The sequence below is a fragment of the Centroberyx affinis genome, unplaced genomic scaffold (genome assembly GCF_046629955.1).
Source record: "Centroberyx affinis isolate AG114_WGS23_722 - 3 ecotype Tasmania unplaced genomic scaffold, CSIRO-AGI_Caff_v1 ptg000416l_1, whole genome shotgun sequence".
Classification (NCBI taxonomy): domain Eukaryota; kingdom Metazoa; phylum Chordata; class Actinopteri; order Beryciformes; family Berycidae; genus Centroberyx; species Centroberyx affinis.
In genome coordinates, this window is record NW_027279082.1 from 14,491 (window position 1) to 34,930 (window position 20,440).

General features: G+C 41.2%; 2 protein-coding genes across 2 annotated transcripts; both read right to left on the reverse strand.

Annotated features, from left to right (window-relative positions):
- Positions 1 to 263: 263 nt before the first annotated feature.
- On the reverse strand, positions 264 to 9,628 carry atp6v1b2 (ATPase H+ transporting V1 subunit B2). Its single transcript, XM_071516619.1, has 14 exons — positions 9,478 to 9,628; positions 7,456 to 7,511; positions 5,411 to 5,509; positions 4,805 to 4,898; positions 4,496 to 4,573; positions 4,251 to 4,390; positions 3,759 to 3,860; positions 3,420 to 3,517; positions 3,152 to 3,275; positions 2,156 to 2,306; positions 1,985 to 2,067; positions 776 to 880; positions 556 to 685; positions 264 to 400 (listed from the first exon to the last, which is right to left on the reverse strand). Exons 1-14 carry the CDS (start codon positions 9,626 to 9,628, stop codon positions 264 to 266), a joined length of 1,548 nt encoding a protein of 515 aa, XP_071372720.1.
- Positions 9,629 to 11,921: 2,293 nt separating this feature from the next.
- dusp11 (dual specificity phosphatase 11 (RNA/RNP complex 1-interacting)) lies at positions 11,922 to 18,712 on the reverse strand. Its single transcript, XM_071516624.1, has 9 exons — positions 18,375 to 18,712; positions 17,354 to 17,429; positions 17,115 to 17,246; positions 16,887 to 17,010; positions 16,563 to 16,623; positions 16,433 to 16,479; positions 15,797 to 15,872; positions 15,502 to 15,633; positions 11,922 to 13,743 (listed from the first exon to the last, which is right to left on the reverse strand). Exons 1-9 carry the CDS (start codon positions 18,410 to 18,412, stop codon positions 13,314 to 13,316), a joined length of 1,116 nt encoding a protein of 371 aa, XP_071372725.1. The 5' UTR covers positions 18,413 to 18,712; the 3' UTR covers positions 11,922 to 13,313.
- Between the last annotated feature and the right edge of the window lie 1,728 nt (positions 18,713 to 20,440).

The window sequence follows — 20,440 nt, forward strand, 5'->3', positions numbered from 1 at the left end:
TATATGTTTCGAGCAGGAAGGATACGTTGTGAAGGCCATATGAATGTCAGGAGCGTCAGGACTGTTACAGCATCACATATGTATCATGTCTGAATGTCATGTCTGAATAAAACACTGAACAGAGTGGAAGAACTGAGCTCTACATTTCACTGAAGCTACTGGAAATAGTGACAACAGCAACATCGGCACAGACAAAAAGCAAAAGTGTGTGTGTGTGTGTGTGTGTGTGTGTGTGTGTGTGTGTGTAGGGGGCGAGGGAGGCGCTAATGCTTGGCTTCCCTGGGATAAAACTCAGCCAGCGTGCTCTGAGGAATCCTCTTCAGCATCTCTTTGGGGAAGATTCTCATCAGCTGCCATCCGATGTCCAGGGTTTCGAACACGCTCCTGTTTTCATAGGCACCTGGAGACAAGGAACAAGCATAATTCATATTTTCAAATATCAATATATTACATTTCTGTTGATCCGAGTGCTGGTTTCTGATGGGGTTTTTGGAACTACACAATGTGCAATCTCAGTGACACTGAATGAGGTGACCCGGCCCTGCCCCAGTGCACCTTGGGAGATGAAGTTTTTCTCAAACTTGGTGAGGAACTCCAGGTAGAGCAGGTCATCGGCTGTCAGAGCCTCCTCTCCCACCACCGCTTTCATGGCCTGGACATCCTTGCCTATAGCGTAACACGCATACTGCACACAAACACACACATTTTCAGAGTCAGATGAGCTAGTAAGGCAAGATTGCATAGTAAGCGTATGTGTGTGTGTGTGTGTTCGTACGAGCTGGTTGGACACGTCCGAGTGGTCTCTGCGTGTCATGCCCTCTCCAATAGCCGACTTCATCAGACGGGAGAGAGACGGCAACACGTTGATAGGAGGATAGATCTAAACGAGGGAGAGGATGTGGATTTGTTTATATCGGTTAGATGGTTGGTGTAAAAACTATATACTTTAATATTTTAATATTCAAGGAGAGGGAGATGTGAAAGCAAAAAGTAGGAATGAAGTAGGATTTGTTGGCAGAGTAGACCATAACTAGGCTCGGGCCGATATTCGATATTACCAAACATTGCGATATTTCGTGAATAACGCGGTATTTCCCGCGATATCGAATATATTCCCCACAAAAAAAAAAAAACCTTCTCCACCCCTACCGACCATGGCACCATGTGTTGCTTAGGTCACAATTGTACAAGCTTTTAAACATATAAACCTATAATCTATTAGTAGGTAGTGTAGTAAAAAAAAAATAATAATAATAATCATACTTGAAGTGAAAAATTTGTCTTTTTAATTCAAGTGGGTTCCCTTTTCCACAATCAGCCATTGTTGGCCATTGTTTCAACCAATGCGTGAATAGTAAGATCAAATTTCTAGGCTGTCAACACAACACGATATGATACGATGCAATAATATCGTATATTGCGATATTTTGGCGGGACAGTATCGCAACATTACATTTTGGATATCGGCCGAGCCTAATTGCAACACATTAACTGGTGGTCAGCAGGACACCTGATGCCTTGTTGAATTAAACTTAGGTCAGACTGCGGGCAGTTCAGACTACACAACTGGTCTTCAGTAAATGCTTGCCATCCTGAAGGTTTTCACAGTAGCTTATGGAGCAGAGATGGAGCCTCACTGTCATTCAAAAATCACATTCTCCCATTTGCCCAGAATAGTTCACTGAACATGCAGTTATAAAATAGCTGTTCTTTCTTGCTTCATGGCACAGAAGCTACAGTTTTTTACATTACAAATGTGTTTTGCGGTGACATTATTACAAGGACACCAAGAATTTTGTGGGCATTGTTGTTGTTAAATGTGAATTCTCTTCTGGTTCATTCTCTTTACCTTCCCCCCTGTATCTAAACTCCCATTGGCTGTTGCCAGTGTCACTCTCAGATATCAGTCTTGGTGAGTGTGGTCTGACCTTGCCTTAAGACAGTGTCTACATAAGACTGTGAGGCTATTCTTCAGACTCATTACCTGTCTGTTGTGCAGTTGTCTGTCCACGTAGATCTGTCCCTCGGTGATGTACCCAGTCAGGTCAGGGATGGGATGGGTGATGTCTGAGAGACACATAGGACACACAGTAAAACATATTGCAGTCACCAGCATCCTGTGTGTGTGTGTGTGTGTGTGTGTGTGTGTCTGTACCATCATTGGGCATGGTAAGGATGGGGATTTGGGTGATGGAGCCATTGCGTCCTTCCACTCTGCCAGCTCTCTCATAGATGGTGGCCAGATCTGTGTACATGTACCCAGGGAAACCCCGACGGCCCGGGACCTCTTCTCTGGCTGCAGACACCTTTGTGTGTGAGTGAGTAGTGAGCGAGTGAGTGAGTGAGTGAGTGAGTGAATGAGTAGTGAGTGAGTGGTGAGTGAGTGAGTAGTGAATGAGTGAGTGAGTGGTGAGTGGTGAGTGAGTGGTGAGTGAGTGAGTAGTGAGTGAGTGGTGAGTGAGTGAGTGAGTAGTGAGTGAGTGGTGAGTGAGTGGTGAGTGAGTGAGTGAGTGAGTGGTGAGTGAGTGGTGAGTGAGTGAGTGAGTGAGTGGTGAGTGAGTGAGTGGTGAGTGAGTGAGTGAGTGGTGAGTGAGTGAGTAGTGAGTGAGTGAGTGAATGAGTAGTGAGTGAGTAGTGAGTGAGTGAGTGGTGAGTGAGTGGTGAGTGAGTAGTGAGTGAATGAGTAGTGAGTGAGTGAGTGAGTGAGTGGTGAGTGAGTGGTGAGTGAGTAGTGAGTGAATGAGTAATGAGTGAGTGAGTGAGTGGTGAGTGAGCAAGTCAGTGAGTGGTGAGTGAGTGAGTGAGTGAGTGAGTAGTGAGTGAGTAGTGAGTGAGTGAGTAGTGAGTGAGTGAGTGGTGAGTGAGTGAGTGGTGAGTGAGTAGTGAGTGAGTGAGTGAGTAGTGAGTGAGTAGTGAGTGAATGAGTAGTGGGTGAGTGAGTGAGTGGTGAGTGAGTAGTGAGTGAATGAGTAGTTAGTGAGTGAGTGAGTGAGTGAGTGAGTGGTGAGTGAGTGGTGAGTGAGTGAGTCAGTGAGTGGTGAGTGAGTGAGTGCGTGAGTGAGTGAGAAAACGGAAAAATGTAAATTTATTTCCAAATTTCCATGCTCATTTCAGGATACGTGCGCCGAAAATGTGGTAAAATGTGCCTCACCTCTCGAAGAGCCTCTGCATAGGAACTCATATCAGTGAGGATGACAAGAACGTGCTTCTCACACTGATAGGCCAGATACTCCGCCGACGTCAGAGCTAAACGAGGCGTAATGATGCGCTCAATACTGCAATGGAAGGAGGGGGGTCGCATATAAATAAAAATAATACTAGAATAATCCAGTAAAGCAAGCTTTCCCAAATCAAGTCTAAATGCTCCTATCTTTTCACAACAAAGAGAAGATTAAAGGAGAAAGGTCAAAGGGTCATACGTGGGGTCATTGGCCAAGTTGAGGAACAAACAGACGTTGTCCATGGAACCGTTCTCCTCGAAGTCGGACTTGAAGAACCTGGCTGTCTCCATGTTGACCTGATGGTAGAAGGAAGACAGCCGCATGTTTGCTCTAATGAGAAAACTAACTGATTTTACTGCATATGTGACATGATAGATTTGTTTAGCTCGTACCCAGGGTCATGAAATACTTTCTAGATAATGTGGACAATATCATCTCTTAATTACAGCAGGTAAAAAGGTCAAAAATTGCATATTTACCTCTGCAGGATGCCTATATTACAAAATGTACTGATGTAGAGAAATGTCAAGTTCTCACCCCCATGGCTGCAAACACGATGGCAAAGTTGTCCTCACTGTAGTCCATCACATCTTTCGACTTCTTCACCAAGCCGGCCTGCCGACAGATCTGAGCCGCGATCTGCCGAGCAGAGCCGGAGACAGGGAATGGAGAGAGAGAGAGAAAGGAGAAAGAGAAGAAGAAGGGGAAGGGCAGTCATCGAGATATGGAGAGGCGTTTTAGCATTCATGAACTCTCTGAGCACATCTGCACATTAGCACTGTGTTCCTTTTTACCCTTACTTGAAGAAAAAGCGCTCAAAGGCTCATTTGAATTTAATCAAACTGAACTAATTAAAAAGAAATTACACAATTAATGAATCAATCTAATTCATCAAGTTTAATTAGGACTAGGCCTTTTGGATCTGTCCAGCAAATTAACAGGCCACATCCTTCCCCTTTTAAATAGCTGTTCAATTAGGAAGTGAGTGAGTGTGTGTGTGTGTGTGTGTGTGTGTGTGTGTGTGTGTACCTCATTGTGTGGTAGACCTGCAGCGGAGAATATGGGTATTTTCTGCCCCCTGGCAATGCTGTTCATGCCATCAATAGCCGATATGCCAGTCTGGATCATCTCCTCTGGATAGATGCGGCACTGAGGGTTTATAGGTTGGCCTGAAGACACACACACACACACACACACACGTCCACATCAGATGAAAGTCAATATAAACTCATATTGACAAGATTAGAGCAGGGCAAATATCTCAGTCTGTGTACCCATGATGTCCAAGAAGTCTTCTGCCAGGACTGCAGGGCCTCGGTCAATAGGCTTACCGGATCCGTTGAACACACGGCCTGCAAACACACACACACACATGTACACACACACATGTACACACACACACACAAACACACCCCAGTATTTATCCAGATGTAGACTCTCTAAGACATCTAGGTTCAGTTTTCTGTATACAAAATTGATCTTCACAGCTACAGCCAAATCTGAGTCATACGCAAGCTTCATGTCATACCCAAATTAATTTGACATATTTATGTGTTGGAGTGTGTCCGCTGTGGATGTCATACCCAGCATGTCCTCAGAGACAGGTGTCCGCAAGATATCGCCTGTAAACTCACAACTGGTCTTCTTGGCATCAATACCTGAAGTCCCCTCAAATACCTAAAAAGGACAGAGAAGGCCAAAGATTAGGGAGTCATATTCATATTCTGTGTGTTAATCCTGAGTGCAAGCAAATCATCAGAGCAGGTTGAAGGAAAAATCCACCATCAGATCCTCTTATACTGTCATATATATAGATATCATCAATCTGTGATGTTCAAGGCATTCCAGTAATTTTGTGCCCACTTTCCCTCAACCTGCCTTGTCTACTTCCTACATTTCCCATTGTAGCTGTGCTGGAAATATCTCAATGTGACATCCAATCATCTATATTTAGCCAGTTATCAGCAGAAAAAAATAATAACCAACCAACATAATGGACCCAGCAATGCAAAGTACATTGCCAATAGCTGTTTATTAAAATTAAATTAAAATTAAAATTTAGGGTGGATTTGTCCTTTAACAGTCACAAACACATATGCAGTATTTAACACCAATACACATGCATGTGGGTGCAAAACATACATTCTCTCTCTCTCTCTCTCTCTCTCTCTCACACACACACACTGTACCTGCACCACAGCCTTGGAGCCAGTGACTTCCAGCACCTGCCCACTCCTCTTGGTGCCATCAGGCAGGGTGAGGTGAACGATCTCGGCGTACCTGGGGAACTGGCAGGACCACAACCATTAGTTATATGGCCTCTAACTCACTGAGACTAGACTGATCATCTAGCATGTAGTATCTGATTCAGGTCTTCAGGTCTGACTGAAGGTGCTGATAGCTGATACTTTGCACTGATATGCAATATCTTTAAATTTGACCATTTTAAAGCTGCGATAAGCGATTTTTCTGACCACTAGAGGGCCACAGAGACCTCAACACATTTGTAAATAACACACAGCAAAGCCACTGCACTACGGAGGCCTACGAAGGACAAATAGAAGGATAAATGCTAGTAGCTAAGCTAACTGTACCTGCTGAGAAGTGTCACTGGTTAACAGTCTTGCTTTGCCAGATTTTTCTCCCGCTGAAGGTCACATGTCCCACGATGACAAGTGAAGAAGCAGGTAGCAAGTTTACTAGTTTAACAAGTTTACTCGCTCGCTTCATCGATTCTGCCATTACGAGAATCTTTTTCAGGAATGAGAGGTGGAGAGAACCGCTTTCAAACAGCGAGGGAGGAGACAAGCTAGTTTTTAATAAATGAAAAGTGACTGAATGGACCTGGAGGAGCTTCGTTCAGGAGCAGAATTTGACAACAAGCTTTAGAAAAGAGGTGAAAACAGCAACACAGCTGCTGATGTGTGGATATTGGTTTATATCATTATGTCTCAAGGCAAACTCAACATAGCACACATTAGTTTTAGGATTAGTTATAAGGTCTGATATCACTTATTCCAGGTTCAATATCCAAGAAATTCCCAGCCCAAAGATCAAGTATTTACTGTTTCCCCTTGAAATTAATTCTTATCAGGGTGGAAAAACCTCTCAAACAGCCTTTAGATCAACATGGGACACTAAAACTCCATTACTCAGAGTTAGTGCTAGGAGTTTCCCCATCAAGCCTCGCTGAACGAGTCTGACAGCAGTTCCTCTAATGTTCAGCTAGTCGCCTTTCCGCTCACTCACTCACTCACTCACAAGCAGCATTGAGCAAGCTTAGCTCTCTCAAGCCAATGCACTGAGACAAATGTAAATGATGAAAGTAGGCCTACAGAGCCACAGAGCCACTATCAACGATCGGCATGTACGCTTTGCAAGCTTAATACTGCGTAAGCTAAATCAGTCTATTGCAGTATACCTTCACAAACAAAGACATCTCACCTTCAAACCCTCTCTTTGAGGAAGTAGTGCATTGCTGAACGAGTCGTACAACATTGCAGTGGCACTGAATGCTGAAAATGCTGCTAATGTGCCAAAAAAATCAATACTCTGCTTAAGGTATTTGCCGAGGCACACTGCTGCATTTTTTAGCTAGGTTGGTAGTTACTTATTTTGCTTATTGGCGTTAACTAATCTTTTAATTTATCTCAAGCCATATTGCAATTAATCCTAAAAAGAAAAAAAGGCCTTGTACTTTGCAAATTCTTTTCTGAACAAATAATTTATTTTACACACATACCAATGAAAACAATACTATTACAGTGCTTCTCACCATATGAAATAGACAAGTATAAAACTAAAAACTGTTAAAAAAAAAAAAAACTTTGTAAGTCACCATTTAAAAATGTAATGGGATATTCAATGTGTTGACTCCCTCACAATACTAGCAAAAATGATCAGCAAGCCCTACCCTCTATTGGCCAAAGAGGTGTATAACAGTGGTGTAGAAAGGAACCTCCATGTGCACGTCATTGACTGGTGGGTGACAGATTTTTAATTAGGTGCCAATATTGACCCCATATATCAGTCTATATCAGTCATATATCAGTCTAACCCTATCTGAAGGAACTTATACTCTGCCTTAGAACCCTATACAGTCTATTGAAAAAGGTTTACTCCGAGAAGGAAGCTTGTAAGGCCATCCTCATATTGATTTGTCCAGATACAGATTATGGTTTAGAGAAGGTAAATACTATACATGGGTGCATCATCTGGGTGAGATCTGCCTTACCTTCACCTGGTCCAAAATCACCAGCGGACCATTCACTCCAGACACTGTTTTATAGGCTGAGGATGGAGAAAAACAGTCACCATGTTGACAACAATGAAAAACTGACAGAGCCTGAATACAGCGCTTTACCACTGTGAAACTGTAAATCAGTAGACTCCCACACGCTGTCTTCACTTAACAAGAATTTAATAAACGACACAACGTTTCAGAACGTATCTGAATAAACAATACAATGGGGCCTGTTCAAGTGGACCATGTTTACTCTACAGACTCTATCTCCAAAAGGCCTAAATGATGAATTATTACTGAATGTCATGCTTTAATTCCCCTTTTTTACTCTAGTTGGAGAATGGGGTTATATTTCTATATTAATTAGATTTCAAATATTTACTATGTTTACCTTTTGTTGACATTTTCTATTTATACTAGCCAATTTATGGTACCCCTTGTTTTTTAATTAGGGTGGTCTTTCTTATACCTATTCTAATATCTTGGCACCCCCCTTGCTATTATGTATGCTTTGTATTATTATGTGAGCATCTACCAATGTCCTCACATGGTCCACTTGACCAAAGATTAGCCTAGCCCACTATATGGCTTGGATCTGCCTATCTTCCAATGGGATTTTACTCCTATGTAGCTACATCTTTAGGTATGATTCAGTTGTGATTGACTCTCCTCTTTTTTATAACCCACATTTCTGTGGTCTTTGATATATGTTTGTTGTAGTTGTGATATTGGATGCTAGTTATGGATGTTACAAAAAAACTTTTCTGATTGTTAATTCATCTTTCGATTGCCATACCTTGCCACCTGGATGGACCCTTGTACCTCACTAGGCACTGATTTGTACCATGAGGTTACCTGATTACCTTGGCCCTATGATTGGACCATCTTATTTCCTGTTCCCCTATATGAACAGGCCCCATTGTATTGTTTATTCAGATATTAAGAAATAAGAAATAAGAAATTCTTAAGTGAAGACAGTGTGCGGGAGTCTACTGATTTACACTTTGTCTTGCTCCTACGAGGCACCTGGCGCATACGGTTGTGCAAAGATCACCTTTTTGTTTACCACTGTGAAACTGACATAAACACGACCTGACAACCAAATGTCACTATAGATCAGGGACATTGCATAGTAGGGTAGTTGCATAGTGCACATCTTGGTTGTATTGGTCGGGTGGCTTGCAGACATTCATGCAACTACAGGGAAATTCAGACAATTTACTAAACCTTAAGGACTGGCCCCTGCATCTAATATTGTTTACCAGGAAAACTTCCAGACCCGCTTATGTAGACAAAATTTCTGGGGACAAAATATTATTACATGGTCAATGTAATGACCTCAGACTACATTGAATCAACATAGAATGAATTTTAACACATGCAACTAACAATGATACATCAGTTTTTGCATCCTGAAATAATGTTGATCCAACACTGAAAAGGGATTTGACACTTATACATACTGTACAAATGCATTGTTAATAAAGTTGGATTTAAACTGATATCCGGTTGAAATTTTATTTCCTATTCTTGAGTTGGTGACTTGTTATGTCACCTGCAGCCCCACTTGAAAGGAGCTGAGACCGACAAGGTATTTTACTGGCAAGTCAGAATCCTGATTTTTTTTTAATATATATATTGTTTCAATGTAATTTCATGTTAAATCAATGACTGAATAACATTGACTGAAACAACATTGAACATGGATGTTGGATCAACAATTTTTCAGAGTGCAAAACTGATGTTGAATCAATGCAATATTTCATCTTTGATTTCAGCTGATTGATTATTGTCTGCTATCTGCTCCCATGATTATTTTTTTTCTTTCTTTTCTTCAGATATAGCTTCCAATTCCATTTTTTTCCCTTATCGGTGCTCACCATCATGATGATAAAAGCTACAGGATCTAATTGGACTCACTAAGGCTGAGGCATGACGAGCGCTCATATCGTGCCCACATCGTGCCCATATACCCAATCTGACGCCCATGCCATTCGGACAAGAGGAACTCACTGAGGCGAGGCTGGGAGATATAGTCCCGGCTCACGGCCATCACATGCTCCCGGGAAGCGGCGGTGGCAGCGGCAGGTTTGTTCCCGCTGACGGCCGAGGAGAGCTCGTTCATGGCTCCGTTCATCATCCCTCTGAGCGCCTTCATCGCCATGTTTACACCAGCAGCAGCCGCAGCAGCATCTGAGTCGTGACAGTGAGTCAGCGCATGCTCCGTCCGCACACCAGCTGCATAATGAGCACGCCGAGATGCTGAGTCAGGAGTGAGCACCGCGCAAATGACCACAAAAAAAAATATTTTTATTGTAATTATTAAAAAGAAAAAAAATGTTGCTAGAATGCATTTGCAATTCAGTAAATATGTTAGGTAAAATGTGTGAAACTGGCAAATTTACATACTTGCTGATAAATTAATGTGTAATTTATCTAGCAAATATCCACACTTTTCAAGTTAATATAGATTTTTCCATCCATATTTATCATTCAGTCATGGGCGTCAATTTTGGATGGCAAGATATGGGCACTTGCCATGACTTATCCTATATGAGCCCAAATGTGATCTTATAGTTTTTATCATAATGGAGAGCAAAGATCTTACAAAAATCACCAGAAATTTATCTAGAATCGACATTAAAAAAAATCACACTCAGAGAAGCATTCAGGTCCAATGTTCCCTCAATTGTCTAATAATTCATCACTTTGACCAAATAATATTATCAGAAATTGCTACACTTTGTCCCTGGAAATATATTTCTGATATAAACTGGTTTGGAAGTTTCAGTGGAAAATTATGAATGAATTGACAAGGATTTTATTGATCATTAAAGAATTCTAGTTGCTAAATGCAATTGCAATTTTGTTTATTTGTTTTTAGGTAAACCTTTATTCAACTTGGTTAGCTCCACTCCGATCAGTTGGCCTAATCTCTTCACATGGTGTTGATGATGTGTCCCTGTGGCAAAAGCTTCAGGCACCATGGCTGCAGGGGAGTAAGTCTAAACGCACATAGAAAAAAAGAAACTCTTTGTGGTGTGTGTGTGGGAAAGTGAAATTCCACCACTACACAGATCAACCCATTTTGAAGCACTCATCACAGCGAGTCAGAGGGGCCACAGTGCAAAGTGGGGCAGACACACTCCACCTTAAAGTGGCAAGAATTGCATGATTGTAGACTCTGACTGACCCAAGTTCACAGCAAAGCCTGTGACCCAACACACAAAATCTATCTTTTCTAGACTTGCCGGTTGGGTTCACACCTGTAACATCAAGCCCTCGTTACCTGCAGGCAAATTACACACTGAAAAAAGGAGCGCAGAAAGGGAAAAGAAGTTAGAACAGGCATCGGAAAACAGAGAGGATCCTTACCACTCTGACCTACAGAGCAGCAACACTGGATGGCTGGACGTCCCGTCTGCAGCCGAACTACAAACAGAACAGGAAACTGCAGACTCACCTCCCATCAACAGAGCAGCGGTGGGGAGAGGACCACAAAGAGGAAGGAGAAATACTCCCACAGACAGAGAAGAATCTTTGTCATCCACCCCTGGATGAGAATAATGTTCTGAGAGTGAGAAAGAAGAGCGAGGCCCCTGTTACTGTTCAAAAATCTAAAATAAATACAAAAAATACAAGGGTTCAGTGTTTTCCCCCAGAATACGGTGGTATTTAGACCATCAAGTGACACTAAAACTCTCCACTAAACCCATACTAATGAAATTATTTTAGGGTTAGCAGCTTCTCATAAACAAAACAAGGGACTGCACTCAAATGGGGATGTGCTGTATATCTATAGGCTCAAAACACAAGCAATTGAATAGGTATGCTTCTAGTGAATGAAGCCTGATTCAGTTCAGCTACTGAAATGATAATTCATTCACTTACCCAGCAAGCCAGAACACTTGTGAGAATTTGCACATTAGTGATTACCACCAGTTGCAAGCATTATGGTGACTGAATCATCCTTTATAATCCCTCTAGTTAAGTGAATGAAACAATGTCTGATATACTTATACTTACATATATACACTTATATACAACAACTTAATTACTAACTAGTTCACTCACCAAGCGATTTGTTCCATCATAACTCATGTGGAAGTCACCTGGAGAACTTGGGGAGTATAAAAGGAATATGATTCAAAAGTAAAAATGTCATGCTTGAAAATTAGTGATCATGTGATGTTTTCTCCCTACATTAATCTATACATACATACAGCTTTACTAGATTTACCTTGAGAAATGTGTACATTTACTACCTCAACTTACATGTACCTGTGGTGCTGGTAATGTTCACCTGTAAATACTGTATGTAGGTCTACATTTACATCTTTGTATATTTAACCTAACATCTACAGTACATTTACATAGTGTCAAATCAGACAAATAATACTAAGTTAGTGATAACTGTATGGGAGGCTGAACAAATGAGCAACATAATCCCAGCTCTTATTTTGTTTATTGGCTTCCATCTAAACAATAAAATATACAAAACTGTGCTGGGTCATTCCCCCCTGACCAGAGTCAAACACAGGCACTTAATGTCCACCTGACAGAGAACATACACACACACACAAACACACACACACAACATTTTCCATTAAAACCCAAAGGCCCATATTCATAAAACTCAGTGTAAACAGCATTGCGCAGCACAAAATCTGCAGCACGTTATTGTCTGCGGTGACCCAGGTGAAAGCCAAAGAAAATCCATATGTAAATGAAGTGTTGCATATTAATCACCCCCCTGATCATCCATGCCCATGTGCAAGCACAACGGATCTCACACTAGATGTGCCAGAAAGCCAAAAACCCTAAGTTCTCGCCAGCAGAACTCAGTATATTAAGAACTATGTATATTAAGATGACTATTTTTTAATAAAACTTTTCTTAAAGATGTGTTGTGCTTTTATGAATTGCCTATGGGACATGCAAATGATCAGTGGGTGGTGGTGCCAAAGAATAGAAAAGCAATAAAACTGAGGAGGTAAAGCCATGGTCTTTCCCACTATCCCTGCCGGTGAGTTTTATGAATAACTGCTAAAGTATGATGATAAAACAAATTAAAACCTGACTTAAAATTAAATAAAAAAATGTCAAATTTAGTTGCAGTGAACATGTTGTAAAAAAATGTTAAAGGTCCAGTGCAATGAGAATTGCATTTCCCAGTTTCATGGTATGATTTTACAAACGACTTGTTAATGTAAAGTTACTCAAATTATTGTAAAAAAAAAAAAAAAAGAAATTGTGGAAATTTGACTAAAACGCCCTTTGAACAAGTCTCCCTCTGGTTGTCAACAGATTTAGAATTTCAATTCTACTTGCTGGTGTAAATGATGTCACCCAGGTTTTAATGAATGCTCTGATTGGTCGACTGTATGCATAGTCAGCCGGCTACTTGCCAAACTACCCAAAATCTCTGTGCCTCCATTGTTGCTGGGTGTTGAAATATTGGCTGCAGTGGAGGCACAGTCATAGGGCAGATTTGTCTCTCACTCAGCCATACAAGCTTTGTACCATCTAACCATCACAAACTGGAAAATGCTCCTTGTGTTAGAAACCAACATCAAACCTTTCCTGGCTGAATTGAAAGCACTGCACTGGATCTTTAAATAAAAGAGACTACACCCATCTATTTTTATTTAACACGTTATGTCTCAAGCTCACTGCTCTTGTGCGATGATATCATAACATGTGTTTATCCATTCATAAACCTTGGCCTTATATTTCAGTGTGCTGACTGAATTTTTCTGTGCAGCACCTGGTCAAGATTTGATGCGTTTTTCTGAATTACACAACAAACCTTCCAGTTTTGATCGACGGTATTGCAATAAAATATTAGATTAGTAGTTATATCTATATGGATCCTCTCTCTTGCGTGTGTATCTGTGGTGATGTGTCATCTTGGGACCTGCCCATTCATCAGGTGGGTTATGGCCGTGTGGCTCCCAACATGCATTGGGAGAGTAGCTGGGCTGGACGGGGTAGTGAGGCGCAGGGGGGTAACGGCCTCTCCTTCTGTCCTGCTCTGGATAGGAGGCCGAGCTCCACTCGGGCTCTGGGGGAGGGTGTCGGTGCCGGGTCTCCTGCGGGTGGTGGGGCCTCCTCCACTGGGCGTCGGGAGGAGGGGGGCGGCTCCACCGGTACGGGGAGTGAGGGGGGCCCACGGGTGGGGGGAAAGGGCGGGTAGGGGGTGCGGGTCCGTCGGGAAAGCGGACGTCTTGTGGAAGCCAGTGATGTGACGGGTGGCTCATTCCTCTTTGAGGGCAATGTCTGGGGAAAGGCGGGAAAGGGAATAAAAAGAGCGAGACAGAGGAGGTTAGTCAGTAGATGGTCTGATCCAATGTTTTCCCCTACATGTATTCTACCATAGAGGCCCTTCATAGTAAGATCATTACCTACCAACAATACTGACAGTGACTGGCTCAGAGAAGAGCAAGAAAAACTGGCTTCCTCCAATCTACTTATTTCTCTAAAAACTGAAATTTAAAAAAAAAAAATTCGGTGCTCAGTAGTTCTGATGTCATTCAAATCATGCAGGATCTTGTCTTTTATCTATGAACATTGGACTCACTCTGCACTCCTGCAATGCATTCACCAACTGACGGTCAGTGAGTCCATATCATAAGCATGAAAATCCCACGCATGCATACACTATTCCAGTAATAATCAACAATAGACATAACCCTCGTAAACACCGCCAGTTATTATAACCCTGAAAATGTAATAATCATAACGCCCAAACCCCAAACAAGCTCTAGGTTACCTTCTGCGAGTAAGCCCTCCTGTGACTCTGAGCAAGTTTTATTTAACCCGCGTGCTTTTAAATCCAGAAATGGCCTGGGGTTGATGCATTTAAACATCAGAAGTCTATGCAAACAATTTAAATTAGATCACCTGAGAACTCTTGTATCACAGACTGACCCCGATATCCTGGTTCTGACAGAAACCTGGCTTAAACAGAGTATACATAATTCTGAGGTTTCCCTACGTAACTATAACTTGTACAGAATAGACAGAGTTAGAAGAGGGGGTGGTGTCGCTATATATGTGAAGTCATGTTTATCTGTTACTGTTTTAAATGCTGTCACTGTACCTCATTCCTTTGAATTTATTGCTCTGAAAGTTAACTTATCTAGTAATAATTCAATTAATGTGGTGGCTGTTTACAGACCACCCTCAGCTGTCTCTAGTGCAGTTGATAAATTAGCAGACTTACTTGCTCAGTACAATAACTCAGAGATGCTGGTTCTAGGTGACTTTAACCTAAATTGGTTGACGAACGCTTCAAATAGTTTAAAAGAGATGTGTGACAATTTCAAATCTGTCACAGCTGATTGATGAGCCGACCGGACCTAATTTGAAGAACCCTTCAAAATCTACTTATAGATTTGATTCTGTCCAATAGGAAGGACAGAATGACTGCCTCTGGAGTTTTTGCGCTTGGCTTTAGTGACCACTGTCCTCTAGCCTGTGTAAGAAGCGCCAGACTGGAAAGATCAAGCTCTACGATTGTTATCAAGAGAAATTTAAAAACTTTTAATGAACAGGCTTTCCTCAGTGACCTTGCTGACCGTAATATACATCACACATCTGAAATACCAGATGTAGATTTGGCTTTGGAATATTTTACAAATTCATTACTTGCTATCATTGATAAGCATGCACCTTTTAAAAAGCTTAGGGTTAAAGATAGATCAAGCCCCTGGTTCTCCACAGAATTATCAACGATGTTCAAGGCAAGGGACAAAGCCTGGGCTCTAGGCGTACTGGTGAAGCAACCCATTGGCTGACTTTTAGACAACTCAGAAATAAATGCACATCCTCTTTGAGAAAAAGAGTGTATGGCTGTGTTCTGTTGTTGTTTATCTGTTTTCTCGTTGGTTGTTTTTTATGTGTATTTACTCTGTATTCTCAGCATCATTGCAAATGAGGGTATACCCTCAATGATCTCTGAGATCTAAATAAAGGTTGAATGAATGAATGAATGAATGAATGAATGAAATATTTGGTGGTGATACTCATCCTTACCCACGGTAGTAGCGGTCGTTCACGTGCGGTCGTCTCTCCTCTCTAGAGTCATGGTCAAAGGGCAGATAACATGGCCGACGTACAGCGAGACCTCTCTTTGGCTCCTGTTCGGACTCTTCAATGCCCTCATTACTGTTCACAAAAGGACAAAAGGGATAGATGAACGCACATACCATCACCAGAAGAGAGGAGATTCATGACTACAGCTACAGTAGACGGTTTACAAGTCAATGAATATGGCCAATTGTTGTGTATATAATATATGTAATATTAATGTCTGTGTGTATGGTATCACCTCCTCTTAGGCCCCGACTGCAGGTCCTCTAGATAGTTGTCTCTCTCGATGTCATGGCCCCTTGAAGAGTTGAACACTATAAACAAAGAATATTGAAGATACATTGATCTCATTCCAAATGTATCCTACATAGTGTCTTATGCAGAGGTGGGGACTCGAGTCACAGTTTTAATCACTTGAGACTTGACTTGATGCAGGAAGAGAAGACTTGAGACTTGACTTGGGTTCTGGTGACTTGGGACTTGACTTTGACTTGTAAAGGTTTCTAAAGTCTCGACAAAAGATCTTGTGTTTGTGTAAATGACTTGGATTGAAAGTGATGAGATTTGTTCCAGCAGAAATAATTATATTCATTTATAGAAATCAAACTCATGATGTTCTTACCAAGTTTTTATCCTATTAAAATGACACACTGGACTGGATTTGTTCTGACTTGACTTGGTGTGCTACATTTAGACTTGAGACTTGACATTAATGACATGGACTTGACTTAGACTTGGTAATCTACATTTAGACTTGGGACTTGACTTGAGACTTGTGCCTCAACACTTGAGACTGATTTGGGACACGATAAAGTTGACTTGGTCACAGCTCTGGTCTTATGTAATACAAATGACAGCTTGAATGAGTACTCACACTCTACAGCCTCTTTAGGATCCATCCCATCCACATCTATCAGATACCTGCAGGCCAGACATGGAGGTTAGCCTCGGGGCAACATGTTGTCTGAATTACTGTTGGATCACACTGCACAGTTCATACATACCTACAGACCAGATAGCCTGTGCGATTGAGACCATGGGTACAATGGACTCCGATCAGCTTGTCTGTCAAGAAAATTGTTATATTATTATTATTACTGCTGTAATTAATTTTGCTTAGAGAAGGAGACAGTGTAGTATTTTAAAAAATCAATGTATCATTGTCAAATTAACTGACACCTATGTGTTATTATTGTAAACAAATGAGACCATGATCGAGACGATTGGTAGCATCTAATCTCACACCAGTGGTGTTGTTGGTGTTGGTGTCCCTCAAAATTAAGACTACATTTCCCATAAGTCCTGCTGCTTTAAGTTGTTGTGCTCACCGTTGTCTGTGTTGTCCCGTAGAAACCTGTGGACGGCCTGCTTGAAGCTCAGGATTGTAGCGTCACTGGGAATCTCTTTGCCCGCTGTGAAGATCTTTACACACAGCAACGAGTCTGGGACGTCCTACGCACACACAGCACAGATTTTACTTTGCGTCCCATACACCTTTGAAGTGACTGAGCTGTAGGTGTGTGTGTGTGTGTGTGTGTGTGTGTGTGTGTACGTACCTCCGGTGTGTAGTAGCGCGTAGTGAAGGTCAGGTCTATGATCAAACCAAGTTCTTGATTTTCTTTGCCCAAAGCTTCCAGCAGCTCCCAGGGACCGAAGACGTCAGAAGACGGGAGGCCGCGGTTCAAAGACTGAATAACAACACAGATACATTTTCATCTGCTTGTTTCCAATCAGTCACTAATATTAAAGAAACCACTCTACCAGGATCAGCTACACACAGGCAAACACTCCTGACCTGTTTCAAAGGCACTTTGAAGGCAATGAAGCGGGTCCCAGGGAGTCTTCTCCCTACAGCCTGGTAGTCCAGCCATCTGTTGGGAAAACACAGTCAGGTTAGAGAGCTGCAGCAGGGCCAAGGCTCATGTATTAGGACACACACTTTCAGGCTCTGTCTCACACTGTCAAGCTCAAAACAAAAGGAAGAAAGAAAGAGAAGGGAGAAGTGGAGAGAAAAAGTAAGAAAGAAAGAAAGAAAGAAAGAAAGAAAGAGAAGGGAGAAGTGGAGAGACAAGTAAGAAAGAAAGAAAAAAGAAAGAAAGAAAGAAAAAGAAAGAGAAGGGAGAAGTAGAGAGAAAAGTAAGAAAGAAAGAAAGAAAGAAAAAGAAGGGATGAGTAGGAAGAAAGAAAGAAAGAAAAAGGAGTAGAGAAAAGAAGTGGAGACAAGAAAGAAAGAGAAAGAAAGAAAGAAAGAAAGAAAGAAAGAAAGAAAGACAAGGGATTAGGAAGAAAGAAAGAAAGAAAGAGAAGTAGAGAGAAAAGAAAGAAAGAAAGAAAGAAAGAAAGGAGCAGAGAAAAGAAAGAAAGAAAGAAAGAAAAAGGACTAGAGAAAAGAAAGAAAAAAGAGAAAGGAGTAGAGAAAAGAAACAGAAATAAGTTGTAATAAGTACAAAAGTAGAGAAAAATAGAGGACAGACAGAGAGAGAAGTCCTGAAGGGGAGAAAAGAGAGGAGGATGGAGGAGAAAGAGAGGAGATAGGGGCAGAAGAATAGAAGGAAAGAGAGAGAGATGGAGGAGCAGAGATGAAACGAAGAAATGAAATTAATGTTTTAAATGTAAAGATAAAATGACATTAAATAGTCCCAGTAATAAGGAGACGCGATATCTAAAGTTAATGAACACTGTGTGGCACAGAAAAAAAATCAGTTTCGGTATCAGTTTTCAGGAAGCCATATGAATCGAAACCTATCAGCACCAACAGCTCGACGTTACCGACCTTTTCATTACAGAGAAAACATCTCACCGTTCCTTTCGCTTACCTGTCCGGTATCCCGTTTCTCCTGTTGCAAAGCGGCATTTTCGGTATTCCTCCGCTTAGTTTGTTCGGCTTTGTCTAACGTTACTTCCAGCTGTCCAAAAACTGCGAAGCCATACGAATCTGAAAACCTTCCAACGTGTAGCCAGAGCCCATGCAGGCTGAGTTAGTCTGCTTGGTATTTACAACAAGTACAACTTCATACAAACTGACTAGTAGTGACAAGTAGAGGGCTCTAGCTCTTTATACTTTTCTAAAACTACCTTATTAGTATTTCTCTTCCCATTTTATATTAAAAAGCAGGCTTTCAATTTGGCCCATGAGCTAAACAGTGACGTTTTCTAGTAGAGCTATCACAGATCCCAGCTGGCTGAAAATCCATGGCCAACATGACTGTTGTCGCGTGTTGATGACGTAACCAATGTTGTTCTACAGTTAGGCTTCACTTTACTGCCACCTACTGGCCGTTGTTTCAGCCTATGGGTGGTACAAATGTTAAATTATCTGACATTATTTTTTGTCTGTTTTAATCATGGGAGACTATTTGATCAATTTGTGTGTGTGTGTGTGTGTGTGTGTGTGTGTGTGTGTGTGTGTGTGTGTGTGTGTGTGTGTGTGTGCGTGCGTGCGTGCGTGCGTGCGTGTGTGCGCGTGAGAGACAGCAGCTGAAAACAGTAATTATCAGCAGGTATGCAGACGGATAAGAAGAGACTACCTGAGTTTGTCGACGTAGTTTCCAGTTGATCCCTGGCGTTTTCTAAATTCCTAAATCTTATACCTTCTAAGGAAGTCTTATATCTTCTTAGGAATTTCATGTTTTAGCGCCGACATTGCAAACTATTTTCCAACTTTATAATTAATACGTATTGGCTAATAAATCAAACTTAATCAGCCTTAATTAAAAAAAAAAAAAAGAGTCATCCTATGATACATTTTAGAAAGATACTATACAAAACTCCAGCAAAATTAAAAGTACCAATAGGAATATTATATATTATAATACCACAGGAGATAAAAACTACCATAAATTATGATGAGGTCACTATAAACCCACTATTGAGTAGCCTGCCACAGACACACTGTAAGTCCCTATATGAATATTATAGTGATTGTTTTGTAATGAGGACCCAGAAACTGTTAATGCTGGTAACTCAGTGCCTTCTTTTTAAATCACCTTACAATTTGTTTATACCTGTGGTTTGTTTACACCTGCTTTATTCTCACTGTATTTGTCATATTCTTGTGTAACACTGTGGCATTTTTTTTATTGTTTATCTCAATGACTTTTATTTGTTATTGTCTGTAAAGCACTTTTGCAGGCCACTTTGTAGGCTACACAAATAAAATGTATGATGATGATAATGACAAAGGTCACTGCCTGTATCATAGATGAGATTAAGGGCTTAGTCTTCTTTTATCATGCACTGATTTATGAGGCTAGATCCCTAAAATCGGTCTAAGTCCAGACAGATCACCATTAAGCACTCTGGTTGCCAATGGTTAACACATTGAAAGTAGTCTATATGTCAGTGCATTAATGAACTTCTTTAATGCAATTACAGAATCTCTTAAATGAATCATTTTGTTTCATCAAGTCTTTGGGCACAGCTGAAACTCACAGGTGGAAAAGCATTGAACATGAACATGAACCTTGTAAAGCTGATGGCTTGCGATGGAAAGTTGCTATTTACTATTATTCTACCTACTGCAACCTATTTTAGTTGATTGGTAGAGTTAGTAGTAGTAGCACTACTTGTTTTGGCAGAAGATAGATACCTCTCCAATCAAGAAACAGTGAATTATCTGAATTTCTGACTCTTCAGTGGCACTTATAAATGCAGATCAAGGCATTAACAGGCTGAAAATGAACTTTTCGTTTGCTTGATAATGTTAGAGGGGGGAAAATAGGTGGCTGATGGCAAATGATGTGTATTGCTTCAATCCAAACAGAGTAAGGCAGCACACATTTAATAGACTGGTACAGGCAGACAACAGGCAGCAACTCTCATAGAAACCAGGCCCTCAGGTTCAAACACTGCCACAAATACTGTTACACTAAGAAATCAATAG